Raw genomic sequence first — 15,546 nt, 5'->3', positions numbered from 1 at the left:
GTCCCTCTTGTTACTCTAACTTCCTTTTTGACATTGGCAACAGCAGGTAGGGAACTAGTGGTCTGACCTGTTTGGAGTGTACTATCTGTGAAATAGCCCAGATACAGCAATGCCAGCAGGGCTGAGGTCTACTATTCTTACATGAAATGGTGGATCCACATCACCAGGGTTGAACCGGCCCCGTCGCGGGCAGGGAGAGGAGGTGAGGACTTGACTCCTGACTAAGCCAAACTTCAGCAAAATTCCAACTCTCCTCAGCTACACAGTAGAGGATATGCTGCCTGCATATGTGTGTGCCCAGATTCTCTGTGAGGCCAGAGTTGGGTTAACTGAGAGATAAACTCAATTTTAGAAAGGCAAATATTTATACTAAACTAAGCTCTTGGCAACCAAACCAAATGTGCATAGTTCTGGAAAAAGGGTTTTCTGTTGGTTCTTTATTGTTGCTGTAACAGTTCTCCACAAACGCAGTGGCTTAAAACCACATAATTTTGTCATCTTATATTTCTGTAGATTCGAAGTCCAAGTTTCATGGAGCTAAAGTCAAGGAATTGGCAGAATGACCTTCCTTCTGGAGATTCTTGAGGCATCTGTCCTTTCCTTGCTTTTTTCAGCTTTTGGAGGCCAGCCTCATTCGTTGATCATGGCCTCTTCCTACCTCTTCATATAGTGCATTGCATCACTCTGACCATTCTTCTGTAACCATATTTCCCTTTGACTACAATCATAAAAAGTCCCCTGCTCTTCAGGACCCATATAATTACATAAGATTTACTTGAATAATCCCTGGTAATCTCCTCTCAAAGTCCTTAAGCTTAATTAAGCAATCCCTTATGTCATGAAAGGTAATTAATTTATAGGTTCTAAGGATGAGGACCTGGACATCTTTGAAGGGGGGGGCATTATTCTGTCTATTGCCAAGGTATGATACAGAGAAAAATCTAAAAATGTTAATAATTAGAAGCCAGTTCTAAATATGACATAGAAATATCTATATTTTATTAAATGAAGATAACCAAATTCAATGCACATCCCAATGTTGTGGAACCTTCTGTTCCCCCTACTAGTCTCTGAGTACATGGTCACTAAGTCCACTTCCCAACTGCCATGGCCTGGTTTCTGAGGACAGATGGTGGAAGTTACCTCACCCACACTTGCAGAGCATTGAATGAGCAGAATGTGTAGTCCCATCTCAGGTTTTACTGTCATTGGTCATTAGAATAATAGATTTTTGGCTAATTTGACTTATGATAAATTATCTTTCAGAAGACTCATTTGTGGCAAATTGATCTATAAACAGCAGTAGTACTCAAGATAATAATGCAATTATTACAGACCCACCAACTTTATGTTTATTAACTACCTCCTTGGTACCTTGACTGGTCCTTCTGAGTGTATGAGTGGATTTTGTGGACATCCCTTGATTTTGTGCTGTTTGTTTTAAATTTCAGATTATTTACTAAATAATTATCCCTGATTTCTTCATAGACCTCTTTTAAGGGAAGAGTTTAGAGCTGGGTACAGTGTTGCATGTCTGCAATCCCAGTGACTCGGGAGACTGAGGAAGGAGAATAGCAAGTTTGAGGCCAGCCTCACAACTCAAAATAAAAATAAAAAAGACTGTGGATATAGCTCAGTAGCAAAGCACTCCTGGGTTCAATTTTCAGTACCAATTTTTTTTTTTTAAATGAAAAAGACATTAGTTTGGAGGAGAGTTGTCTTTGTTTGTGTGGTACTGGGGGTTGAACCCAGGGCCCTATGCATTTTAGAGAAGGGCTCTACCACTGAACTACATACCCAGACCTTTTTATCTTGAGACAGAGTCTCAATAAGTTGCCCAGGTTGACCTTGAACTTCCAGTCCTCTTGCCTCAGCCTCCTGAGTTCCTGGAATTACCTGTGTGCCATGGCAACCAGTTGAAAGTCTTGATTTTTATTAGCTCTACACAGAATCCAAAGCAAGCTAGAAAATATCCAAGTTGAATTTTGCCATTTTAGGTAGGACCTGAGATGAAGACCCAAGTACAAGAGAGAGGCTTTGCCAACAACTTATGAACTGGGTAAGATTTCCCCAGGGACTATGCCCAATTCTTGGCATCTGGGCTGTCCTGTTGCCCCCATGCAGTTAAGGGGGATTGGCTCTGGCATTTATTCAATTCCTCTCTCCATGCAAGGTGACAACTGATGTGTTCAGTTTTGTGTTTTTAGTGGGTGTTGTGTCATAAATAAACTATAATAATTATCTTTGCAATTATAAATTTAAAATTCTAGGACTGAAGGCATAGTTTACTGTGTAAGTTAGAATGCCTGCTTAGCATTGATGAGGCTCTGGGTTATCTCCACCCTCATCAAAAATAAAAATAAAATTCCTCATCTTCCATGTTATATACACCATACATTCATGGATGGGTATGGGAGGAGTTGAGGGCAAATTTCACTTTTACTGGGTAGACCTCTAATAGTATGCATTTTTACAATGGTAAAATACATTCATGAATCAGGCTTATAATTAAAAATGAAAAATAATTTAAAACTGTGGTTATTACTGGGAGAATTTGGGAGAAATAAGGATTTTATACTTTTGTACTGCTAAATATATATATATATATATAAATATATATATATAAAAAAAAATATATATATATATATATTTCAACCAGGGATTGAATCCAAGAGCACTTAACCACTGAACCATATCCACAGCCCTTTTTTTATATTTTTTTTAGAGACAGGGTCTTGCTGAGTTGCTTAGGACCTTGCTAAATTGCTGAGGCTGTTTTGGAATTTATGATCCTCCTTCCTCAGCTTTCTGAGTTGCTGGGAATACAGGCATGGCAGCACCTGGCAATTTTTTTTTTTTAACAGCAAGTTTGTATGATTTTTCTAGTGGAAAATATGAAACTTTGTAATCAGATGGACCAGTGTTTGAATCCCCAGCTCAGTGCCAGTTTGGGCAAGTATTTTATCTACCTGAGTTTTCATCTTATCTGTAAATGTAAATGTAGAAATGTAGATTGTTGTGTAGTTTGGACTAGCAGCTTCACACACTTTAGTGTGTAGATGAATCACCAGGGATGTTGTTAAAAGGTGATTCTGATTAAGTGGGTCTGGGATGGGCCCAAGATTCTGCATTTCTAGGAGATCCTAGGTGTTACTGATGCTGTTGATACTTGGATCACACTTTGAATAGCTAGACTTTAACAACATAAAATTTGAAAGAGCCCACCATAAATGTCCTATGAATACTTGTACTTCTTGTCTTAGGGGGCCTGCTTTTCTGACTGTTTAGATGAATCTGTCTTAGAAAACTGCTGATAGAGCTGGATGTGGTGGCACATGCTTGTAATTCCATTGGCTTGGGTGACTGAGGCAGGAGGATCACAAAGTTCAAAGCCAGCCTCAGAAACTTAGTGAGACCCTGTCTCAAAATAAACATTTGCAAAAGAACTGGGGATGTGACTTAGTGGTAAGCGCCTCTGGGTTCAATCCCCAGTACCCAAAACAACAACAAAACCTGCTGACAGAGATCCACCCAGGCCCACCCCCCCTTTTTTTTTTTAACCTAACACAATATAGGTAACTGTGCTTTCAGGATTTGTCCTATTTTTGGAGGGAAGCAGGGGTGGGTACTGGGGATTGAACACAGAAACACTTTACCACTGAGTTACAGCCCTAGCCTTTTAATTTTTTATTTTGAGACAGGGTCTTGCTAAGTTGCTATGGCTGGTCTTGGACTGAACTTGAAATCCTCCTTTCTCAGCCTCCTGAGTTGAGATTACAGATGTGTGCCACGGTACCCAGCAGGGTTTAACACTTTAAACAGTTATATTTGACATACAATAAAATATAAAATGAGTAGGGTATAGTGGCACATGTGTTTAATCCCAGCTACTCTTGAGACTGAGGCAGAAGGATTGCAAGTTTGAGACTATCCTGGGCAACTTAGTGAGACCCTGTCTCAAAAACAAACAAACAATAAACAAACAACAGACAAAAATGGCTCTGTGGTAGTGCACTTGTCTACTGTAAGGTCCTATATTCAATTCCCAACATTGCAAAAAAAAAAAAAAAAGAGTATACAATAAATTACAACATACGTGCACGCTTCTGAAACCATTATCAAACACCACATAATGAATAAATCCATCATCCCCAAAGTCTCTTCGTGCTTTTGCTGCTTTTGGTGCTCCCCTCCTGCCCACTGGAAACCACTCAGCTGCTTTCTCTCACTATAGATTGGCTGACTTATCTTTTCTAGAGTTTCATTTAAACAGAATCATACAGTATTGACTCTTGTCTGTTCCTTTTACTCGGCATCATTTCATTCGTGTTGTTGTCTCAATGGTTCATTCCTCCTTTATTGCTGGTAGTATTCCATTATGTACATCTACACTACAATGTGTTTATCCATTCACCTGTTGATACATGTTTGGATTGCTTCTAGTTTATGGCTATCAAAAATAAAGCTACTGTGAACATGCATGTGCAAGTCATTGTATGGACATATGCTTTCATTTTCTGTTTGGCAGATACCTTAAACAGAGGGACAGGGTCTAAAGTGTACGTTTAACTTTTAAAAAAACTATCAAACTGCTTTCCAAGTGTTTATACCATTCTACTTCCTACTAGGAGTGCATGAGAATTCTGATTCTTCTGCATTATTGCCAACACTTAACTATTTTGTATAAATGTTCACTGCAAAAAATTTTAAAGAAAGTCACATAGGCAAAAATTTAAAAACAAACAAAAAAGCCATCTGTTAGACTTCCAGGCAATAACACTATTAAGTTGTCATGTTTGTAGATTTCCAAAGTTTGCTTCCCACCAGGCAAACAGTACTCTTGTTTTTAAAAAATAGTTTTATTCTCTATTCAAAGAATGTCATAAATAAAAATCCAAGAAAAATACAGTTTCATAAAACACACAGAAAAATACACATTCGTAAAATTGAAAAACAAACTTTTCTCTGTCTTCCCTGTGGCTCTTAGTTTTTGTTTTAAGATAGGGTCTCACTGTCTTGCCCAGGCGGGCTTTAAACTCTGGGGCTCAAGTGACCTCAGCCTCCTGAGTAGCTGTGACTATAGTCATGTTCCATAGCGCCAGTCTTTTTTGCTGTTTTTTTTTTTTTTTTTTAATTGACTTTTAAATTGGCTTCCTAAGTGAATAGGACAGAATCTATCTTTAATGAATTTTAAGTTTAGTATTTTTCTGTGATATAGTAAACAGAAACTGGAGGCAAAAACCCAAACAAACAAACCCTGTCTTTTTCTATATTCCTAAAGCACTCTATAGTACAATTCAACACTAACATTTCAGTTTTTAAGCATGTTAAATGAGTTTTTTAAAGGGTGGTGAGGGGAAATATCTTAACTCATAACTTTATACATAACAATTATTCTTATATTACAAGGTCACAAAAAGGACTGAGAGGGAAACTAGCAAAATAACATTAGCAATTATAGTACTTATTAAACATTATCCAACACTACTATGTGCTAGGTCACTGTTAAGAGGCTTTCTCTGTGCATTATCTCATTACATTAAGTCTGTGGAGAATATTCCACTTTCTCTAGTTTAGACATAACTGCTACAAGAGGGATTATTTAAAGTTAAAGAATATATAAAAGAAATCCAGAAGTTATTTGTTGTGCTCCTTGGGGAAGTCCGTGCACTCCCTTCAAACTAAAACTACGGGAATTTCCAAGACATGGGCCACTCCTGGTGCCCATCGTCCATTTCCTCTTCTCAGTATTCCACTCAGTAAACACTAGTAGTCTTGGCCCCTGTGTAATGGCATCGCCTTATTTATTTTATTTCATTTTATTTTTTTGGTACTGGGAGTTGAACCCAGGGGTGCTTAACCACTGAGTCACATCCCCATACTTTTAAAAAATTTTATTTTGAGACAGGTTCTCACCAAGTTGCTGGGGGCCTCGCTAAATTGCTGAGGCCGGCCTTGAATTTGCAATCCTCCTGCCTGAGCTTCCTGAGTCACTGAGATTATGTGACACTACTATGTGTCACTACTCCTTGCTCACCTTATTTATACTCTAGTAGAGTGTAGGTTTTCTTATTTTGCCCATCATTGTCATGCTCTTACCATCAGGGGTTTAACTTTCTTACCGGGGCCATGGCAGATGCAATTCAAACGCACTAAAATTGCCCAGGCTCCTGTCTTCTAAGTTTATAAAATATGAAGCCAAGGGAATCTGAATATCCTCTTAGTTTTTATTTTCCCTGTCCATAAAATGAGTAGAGATAATTCTACCTCCTAGAGTTTATTCATGGATTCACTCATTCAGTTTACAGAATTCCTACTATGGCCCTAGCACTGTTCTAGGGTGGTAATGCCAAGGGAAAAAAGTACCTGAAGAAGTCTGGAAACTACAGCTCTAAGCAATTATTACTTTTACTCTCCGTGGTCACAGTCCCCAACCCCCATACACACAAATCAATGGAACAAAGAAAGTTACCTAAACAGTAGTGGAGATACAAAGAGGAAGGTCTTAGCACAGAACTTTCCAAAACCAAACTTTTCCCAGGTGGGGAGCACGTGGTTCACCTGTAATCCTAGCGGCAATAAGAAGGCTGAGGTAGAAGGACCTCAAATTCAATGCTAGTCTTAGCAGTTTAGTGAGGCCCAAAACCCTGTCTCAATTTAAAAAATAAAAAGGGCTGGGGATGTAACTCAGTGGTAAAGATCCCCAGGGTTCAATCCCCAGTAAAACAAACAAACAAAACCTTTTCCCTACATGGATGCAAGAAGTAAGAAAGGTCCTAGCTCTGGACCATTTCTCCACCTTCTGAGCAACTTGAGGTTCCTGGATCCCGCCCCCATGCCCCTGCGCAGAGGATCCTGAAACCTTCCAGCGTATTCCAGGGTTGTAGTTATCCACCAAAATTTGAGTTCTGCCGGTCACTGTTTAGCGCTCTTAATCTTTCTGGGTTTCATTTTTCAAGAATGAAAACAGCAGGTTCTAGGTTTTTCATTGACTGGGGCAGTTAGTCAACCATTTAGCATCTCTGGGGCTAATTCACAAAGGGAGGGCACTGGATAAAGGTCTTCCAGCTAGAATCCAGGATGGGTGTGACCCGACGCCCCAAACTCTGGCGCGTACCCCAGATCAGAAGACGTCTACGTACAGTCCAACCCCTTGACATTCTAAACATCACGAGATTTTATGAGAAATTGAAACTGAAAACGGGAAAGTCCCTCTCTCTAACCTAGACCAGCGTTGCGAGCTAGGAGACTGGTGACGGCCCCCGCGGGCCTGGTCCTGATTGGCTGTGTGCTCTTCGTATTTAAGAGGAAGCGCCCGGCGGGGGTGGCATTTTGAGTTTGACTTTGCTCGAGTCGCAATGTCTCGCTCAGTGGCTGTGGCCTTCCTCGCGCTACTCACTCTGACCAGCCTGGACGCGGTCCCGCGTAAGTGTCTCTTCCTAATCCCACTCTCTTTGACCCGTTTGGTACTCTCTTAACTCTGTGACCTCCTTCCCCAAGTTCTTCCCGGAGTGGGGACTAGCCCAGGGCTGGGTCTCGCCGTAAATCGTGGGATGGTCTGGATTAGGAAGGGAGTGAAATCCCAGAACGCACACTTCTTGTTCCTTTGCGTGAAGAGCGGGAGAGACCTCTGCTGCGGGGCAAGGTGGATCTTGACCGAGTTTGCGGGTGTTGGTAAATTTCAGAGCGGCGGAGGTGGAGGTTTTCCCTCCACTCCTTGCCCAGCCTCTGGCTCCGGGAGCGCAGCGGTAGGACGAGGCGGGTAGGCTAGTACACGAGTTGGGGGGTGTGAATGAGTGGAAACAGGTGTTTGGGGTACGGGGAAGACACTACCCACGGGAAGTCAAACCGCGACAACTCTGCTTCCTTGGGACGCGCCCGCTAGGTACAATTTCTTCTGATCAGTGGCACCAAACCCAGGCGCGTAAACACTGTTCTCATTCCTCGTTGCTTTATTAATAATCCTAAAAGCTACCCGTTATTACAGCTGACTCTGTGACGAGGACGGTACATACTTTATATCAGTTTTTATGGTTGTTGCTGCTGTAGTTTTGTTTTTTTACGGTGCTTGAAGCGCTCTACCACGGAGTCACACTCCCAGCCAAGTGTCTTTATTTTGAAAATGGATGTAAATACTGTGATTACCCGAATCTCGCAGATGAGGAAACTGGGCACCAAGATTTATTTATTTAAAACTGGAGATTGAAAGTAGGAGCACTTTACCACTGATCTTACATCCCCGGGCCTTTTTATTTTTTTAATTTAGAGACACGGTCTCCCTAAATTGCTTAGGGCCTCACTAAGTTGCTGGGGCACCGAGATTTTAAACAACAATCACACAGGTGATAAATAATAATCAGGATTGAAATTGAGCCTGACCAGTGGTAGGTAGGTAGGCATTTTGGTTGTAACTCCATCTTTTTCTTCTTCTCTTTCTCCTCCTTCTCTTCCTTCTTCTCTGGGGCTTGAACCCAGGGGCGCTTTACAACACTGAGCTACGTTCCCTGCCCTTTTTATTTTAATTTTAAGACAGTCTGGCTAAATTGTTTAGAGTGTCACCAAATGCTGAGGCTGGTTTCCATTTTGTGATCCTCCTCCTTCAACCTCCCCAGTGACTGGGATTACAGACATGCACCCGTGTGGGTTTGGGTGTGACCTTTTTTTCAGAAACTTGCCTCCTCATCTTCCTGTTTTGTTTTCTGAAGCAAGGTGGGAGACCATGGGCCCTCCTTGCCTTTTCTTCATACAGGGCTTCCTCTTTGGCACATTGCCTGGTTCTTTCCAAGATATCTGAAGCCTCTACTTTCAGTTTTGAAAAAGTGACAATTTGTCAAAGTCCAGAACATTGCAAAACAGCGATAAGGATAATCCAAAATGGTTACCAAGACCCCTGAGGACACCCAGGATCTTGGGTGCTTTTTAAATACCCTGCTTCTCAACTCTTTCCATTGAAAACCCTCTGTGAAACAGTGTTTTGATCATAAGAAAATGGTATTTAATTTGAATAAAATTTATTTGCAAAATAAAGAATATCTAGTTATGATAGACCTCATTTAAAAAATTAGCAACCTGACATTTAAAAAATTATTTTGAATATATAAAGGAACTCAAAAAACTTTAATGCCAAAAAATCAAAACACAAACTAATAACCCAATTAATAAATGGGTAAAGAACCTACATAGATGTTTCTCAAAAGAATACAAATGGCTAACAAATATATGAAAAATTGTTCAACATACTTAGCAATTAGGGAAATACAAATCAAAAGTACACCAAGAGTTCATTTCATCCCAGTTAGAATGACAATCACCAGGAATACACAGAACAGCTGGGTATGGTGGGCCAGTGACTCAGGAGGCTAAAGCAGGAGAATCAGAAATTTAAGGCCAGGCCCAGCAATTTTCCAAGGCTCTCAGCAACTTAAAAAGAGCTGGGATGTAATTCATTGGTAAAGTGCCCCTGGGTTCTATCTCCAGTACCAAAAAATTTAAAAAGAAACAAAAATTGCTGGTGATGTGGAGGAAAATACACAATTAAACATTGTTGGTGGGAATGCAAATTAGTACAACCACTTTAGAAAGCAGTGTGGAGATTCCTTGAAAAACTAGGAATGAAAAAAAAAAAAGACTAGGAATGGGGCAGGGCAGGTGGTGCATACCTGTAATCCTAGTGACTCTGGAGGCTGAGGCAGGAGGACCACAAGTTCAAAGCCAGCCTCAACAATTTAGCAAGACCCTGAGCAACTTAGTGAGACCCTGTCTCAAAAAGAAAAAAAAAAAAAAAGGAAAAAGAAACACACACACACACACACACACACACACACACACATATATATGTATACACACACACACACACACCACAATTTCTGGTATACCATACATACATACATACACACACACAATGGAGACATAAGGAAGAATGAAATTATTATTTGTGGGAAAATGGATGGAATTTGGAGAACATCATGCTAACTTAAATAAGCCTGACTCAGAAAAGTTAAGGGTCAAATCTTTTCTCTCATATGCAGAAGAGAGAAAGAGAGAAATATGGAATCTCGTGAAAATAGAAGGAAGAATGCCAGGCGGGGTGGCACATGCCTGTAATCCCAGTGCCTTGAGAATCTGAGGCAAGAGGATCAAGAGTTCAAAGCCAGCCTCAGCAATTTAGTGAGGCCCAAAGCAACTTAGTGAGACCCTGTCTCTAAAAAAAATTATATATATGTATATAAATATGTATGTATATATATGAAGGGGACTCAGAGGGAAAAGGGGAAGTTACTGGGGAATGAGATGGATCAAAAAAAGAATTTTTTTTTTGAGTGTTGAAGAGTAGGATTTATTCAAATGAGAAGAAAAGAGACATGAGAGGGGACCTGATAAGGGTTGCCTCTTAAGTGTACTAGTCAAGGGGTAGAGGCAATGATCAATATCTATCTCTATGGGTAGGGGCATTGATTTAATATCTATGCTAATCAGGTATTGGAAAAGTGCTAAGGCTATTGGTTAGCCCTTGAGTCTGGCCTTCACTCAGGTCTGTCCCATCTCCTTTTTCTCACTGCCCTGGAACAAAGGAGTTGGCTGAAATGTTTGGAATTTTCCTATAGGTTAATTTCATGGAGTTGCCTGTTCATTTAGAGAAACCTCTTTCTCAGGGGCCTATTTCCTTAACTGTGTGCCTGTTTTTCTATGTATGTATGTATCTATCTATCTATCTATCCATCCATTCTATCTATCCAGTCTATCTTATTCATTTTTCCTTCTGAAAAAGTGCCCCTGCTATTAGGAAAAGGGGTGATGACCACTCTGGTTACTTTCTACAGAAGCCTATCTAAGGGCCCCTGGTTAGATGGAGATTTCATTTTGGATTCCATCTGTACAGCCATTTGTAGCTTGGTGTCTTGTGTATCAAGGCAGTCCAGAGGTCCAGGGTGGCACTTGGTGGTGACTGAATAGGTATACATTAGACAAGGATCATGCCTTCCAAAGGATCCTGGACAAACCCACAAAAGATGAAATCAGATTTTCAGCCTCTGCTGCTGTAGTGTTGCTGCAGATCCCAGCTCCCGGCCAGTTGACTTCTTTCTAGGTTCTTGTCTCATGATTTTGAAGAATGAAATCCATAGACCAGGAAGAATGAATGTAAAAGAGTAGGATTTATTCAAATGCAAAGAAGAGAGACAGCTCACGTAAGGTGTGAGGGAACCCAATAGGGATTGCCCAAGATTGATCGAATTATGTAATGTGCATGTACCAATATAGCATAATGAATCTCTGTTATGTATAATTATAAAGTACCAATAAACTTTCATCTTCTTTTGGTTGTAACGGAGAATATGTTCTCTTCCATTTATCACAATCCACTCCTTTCCTTGTTGTAATTTATCCAGCCCAATTATTTTAGGTATTTTCCAACTCCTGTAGGCATTTAATTTTTTTTAAAAAACTGGAAATTAAACCCAAGAGCACTTTACCACTAAGTTACATCACCAGTCCTTTGTATTTTTAAATTTTGAAGAAAGGTCTTGCTAAATTTCTTAGGGACTTAGGTATTTAAAGTTTTGTTTCTTTGCTTTCTATCTCATTAAATCAGATAGAGATTTGGCATATAAACTCTGGGCAGGAATAAACAGGTTGTGTTTGTTTGGAACATACCTTGGATTGACTTGCATAGGAACCTGAGCAAGGAGGTAATAATAATAACTTCTGTCATTTACAGAGCAATTGCTATGTGCTAGACACTGTGTTAGACCCTTAGTATACATTAGGAAGTCAGATGGGTATAGATGTAGGCAGAAACAGGAAGCAAAAAGGAAATGGGTATACATAAGAAAGAAAATGGAAGCAGTTGAAGCAGTATACAACATGAACAATTTGATATAGCTACTACGGATGATGTTAAATGAGAAATGAAGTTTGAAAAGTAGGTTGGGACCTTGAGTGATGTATTAAGAAATTCAATAGGTGCTGAGAAGACATTAAAGATTCTTGAGACCTGCCAAATAAAGTTTCTGTAAAATTCAGCAGTTTCCAGTAACTGAAAATACTGATAGAAATCAGCTAGAAAATAAAACAAAAACAAACCAACAAACAAAAACCCAAAAGGCATGTAGAGAACAATTATGTGGAAAACATACTAAGTCGTGGTTTATTTCATGAAATAGAGTAGCCTATTGGACATAGAAACTCATTTGACCAGAGTGCAAATGGAATCTGGACAAATAGGTCAAAGTTAACCCTTGGTGCCTAACTTGAGTCCAAGTTAGCTCCAAGTAAAATACTCTGACAAATTTCTTTTGTCTTTTCCTGATGTTTCTCAGGTTCTCCGAAAGTCCAAGTGTATACGCGGCACCCAGCAGAAAATGGAAAACCAAACTTTCTGAATTGCTACGTATCTGGGTTTCATCCACCCCAGATTCAAATAGATCTATTGAAGAATGGACAGAAAATAGAAAAAGTAGAGCAATCAGACCTGTCTTTCAGCAAAGACTGGTCCTTCTATCTTTTGGTCCACACGGAATTCACCCCCAATGATAAAGATGAATATGCCTGCAGAGTTACACATGAAACTCTGAAGGAGCCCAAGATAGTCAAGTGGGGTAAGTTTTCAAGTGTTTTCCTTGGCTGTTGAAAGTTGTATCTAAGTAGAGTCACAGCTAAAAGCTGTTTCAATATTTTAAAAATTTGTATGCTGGGGTTGTCAGGGAATGTTCCTAAAGCACTGATGAGTGGCACCTTCTGAGAGACCTCTGCATAGCATGCTCCCTGAGCCAGTGAGGTCCTTGCAGAGAGCAGGAAGGGCAGCAGAACTCCCACAGTGCACACACACTCCCAGTACTTACTACTACTGCCTTCCTCCAGCTTTCCTGCCAGCCTCATGGACACTTAGCACCAAGGAACATCTCTGGGAGGCACAGGTCTTTGCCTGTAAGTTCCACTGTCCTAACACCTAGAAACCTGGACTCCTTTACTCTTTGGCTAGGTTTGACTCTGAGGCCAGTAGGCAGGATCGAGTCTACAAGTGTTCAAGGCTACATGGTTTTGAACATTTGTTAGTACATAGTATCTTAAGTACATCTTAATGTTTCCCATTTTCTTTTTCATAGATCGAGACAACTAACCACATCATGGGACTAACCAGCATCATGGAGGTGGGTTTTTGACTTTAAGAAATGTTTTTGTTTATTATCCTAGGGACTATTTAGAGACAACTCTAACATGATAATTCTCACTGTATGGAGGACATTAACTAAAGTAGCATGTCAGCAGGTAAAGAATTCTTTGAGTCACATTCCTGGGTCATATTCCTTTCTCCTGTGGAACAACATGAGGAAGGCATGTGGTCCCAGGTGTCCCTCTGCCAGCATCACTGACCCTGTAACAGGAAAACAGGGGAGCTGCCAGTGAGGTGGCAGGATAGAGGCAGCTGATTACCCACACCACCTGCAAGGGTTTGATCTTTCTTCTTTCATTTCCACATTGGGTATTTCTGCATAGAGAAACACCTAAAAAATGAATTATTCTCACACCAGGCATGGTGGTGTATGCCTATAAAACCCAGCTACTCAGGAGGCTAAGATAAGAAGATTGCAAGTTTGAGGCCAGTCTCAGCAACTTAATGAACGACCCTGTCTCAAAAGAAAAAAACAAAACACATAGCAGTTGTTTTGTTCTTCATCCAGAAGACAGGGGTGACACAGTTCTGCAGATGACGTATTCTTTTAGTCTCTTGTTCAGTCTCAGTGTGTGGGTACTCTGCGTTCTAGAAGCTCCCAGGTCACTTGAGGGAAGAAATGGAAACAGACTGTTTTAACTGCATGTAAAGATCTGTAATAGATGTAATTACAAGGAGCTCTAGAAGCATGAAAGAGAGAGGAACTTGAATTTCTTGGTACCCTCAGCTGCAGTCCAGCTTTTCAATGAAACCTTACTGCCCAGGGTACCCATTCAATCTCCTGCTACATTTACGACAGAGCAGTTAATTTGAGAGAACATCAGAGAGGTTGGATTATCTGCAGTCATATGGTTATTAAGTGCCAGGACCCAAACTCTAATATCAGAATTCTTTCCTCCAAGGTTTTGGGAGCACCAATGGGATAAACTACTGGGATATGTTCCTGGTAGTGGGTTTTGAAAATTGTCTGTAGCCACTTCTTCTAAAAAGGTGATCTACATAGCAGAAGTTAGATAAATTTGGTGGTGAGATCTATAATCCAAATAAAGTAAACGCATTCACAAATTTTTTCCTTTTTTTTTCTTTCAGGGTTGAAGATGCTTTATTTGGACTGGACTAATTTCTAATTGTTTTCTCTTTTTCAAAATGATATGCTTGTATACTTTATGCACTTAGGAAGTTACAATAATGTAAATCATATACTTTGGGCACTATCTGCATGTTTTTTTCCCTGGTGTCTAGAAAAAATTTCAGAAATTGTAGACGAACACTTGGGACATACATATCTTAAAAGAAATAATAAAGTATCTATGAGTATTGAATTGGAAACCTTATGTATAGAAGCTATTTTGATATTTTGGAGTGCCAAAAAAAGGGTCAATAGAAAAAAACAAACTAGTAAATATAATTAAAAGTAAGAGTTGATCATCAAGTCCTAATCCCGTAGTAAACTCTATACATCTCTCATTAGCTGGATGTAGTTATTCACCTTTCCTCCTCCACAATATAGATGATTAAAAAGACCTAAGAAACTGAGGTGATAGTTATATCTTGTTGGTAAGCACACAGGCACAATTGAAGCGTGCACATCACTGTGGTAGGCTTCATTCATGGACTACTTCCTCTTTTTATTGTTTTCACTCTAGAAAAAAACAAAAGACATGCCACACAATGCCATAGTGTTATTCGAAGTGGTTTTCTAGGTATCCTTACCTATCTGCAAGTATCCAGGACATTTTCATGATCCAAAGAGTGAGTGAGTGTCTTAGGTCAAATTCTTCCAGAAGCAGGACCTGAGCCACAGACCTGGATGCCAGTGACTTAATAAGAAGGGCTTTTATGGGAGAAGAAAAACAATAATGTAGTGGATGATGAAGGACAGGGAATGGGAAGAAGCCGAGTGAGGGTATGATATCAGAAGTTCCTACACAGTCTTTTCCCACAGGGACCTCTATAACAACATACCTTAGTGTTTGTCCTGCCTCAAAGCAAAGGATCTTGCTTTTGGTAATTCACAACAGTCTATCTTTGGCTATTTAAGGCTGTGGTTTTCTTACCTGTAAATAAAAATAAAGGATTCTTACTGGTGATGGTGCAGTAGTCACTTGTGTAATAGAGTCTTATTGCTATATTTCTAGGATAAAGACTTAGTACCTAAATTCAAGTTTAGCAGAATGAGGTGGGCATAATCTCAGGACCCCAGTGTACACTAGAGTTTTCAACTCAATCAGACCCAACCCTCCCCCTTTTAAGTTTCAATTAATAATTAATTTTGAGGCATGGTCTTGCTATTTTGCCCAGGTGGGTTTAAATTTGAGCTCCTCATGTCTTAGCTTCTCAAGTAGCTGGGATTACAGACATGCACCATGACACCC

General features: G+C 40.0%; 1 protein-coding gene across 1 annotated transcript; it reads left to right on the top strand.

The window, feature by feature from the left end:
- Positions 1 to 7,295: 7,295 nt before the first annotated feature.
- Positions 7,296 to 15,259, top strand: B2m (beta-2-microglobulin). Its single transcript, XM_047541395.1, has 4 exons — positions 7,296 to 7,425; positions 12,318 to 12,596; positions 13,104 to 13,148; positions 14,261 to 15,259. The coding sequence occupies exons 1-3, from the start codon at positions 7,359 to 7,361 to the stop codon at positions 13,115 to 13,117; spliced, it is 360 nt and encodes a 119-aa protein (XP_047397351.1). The 5' UTR covers positions 7,296 to 7,358; the 3' UTR covers positions 13,118 to 13,148; positions 14,261 to 15,259.
- The last annotated feature ends 287 nt before the right edge of the window (positions 15,260 to 15,546 follow it).

The sequence above is a fragment of the Sciurus carolinensis genome, chromosome 2 (genome assembly GCF_902686445.1).
Source record: "Sciurus carolinensis chromosome 2, mSciCar1.2, whole genome shotgun sequence".
NCBI lineage: Eukaryota > Metazoa > Chordata > Mammalia > Rodentia > Sciuridae > Sciurus > Sciurus carolinensis.
Note: the sequence above shows the minus strand (reverse complement) of the source record. Positions and strands in the feature narration are given on the sequence as shown.

What these genes read in the sequence shown, in the direction of transcription:
- B2m (XM_047541395.1), top strand. Translation starts at nt 7,359, where the DNA reads ATGTCTCGCTCAGTGGCTGTGGCCTTCCTCGCGCTACTCACTCTGACC. An exon ending in CAGCCTGGACGCGGTCCCGC is followed by an intron (nt 7,426 to 12,317) that starts GTAAGTGTCTCT and finishes GATGTTTCTCAG; the next exon opens with GTTCTCCGAAAGTCCAAGTG.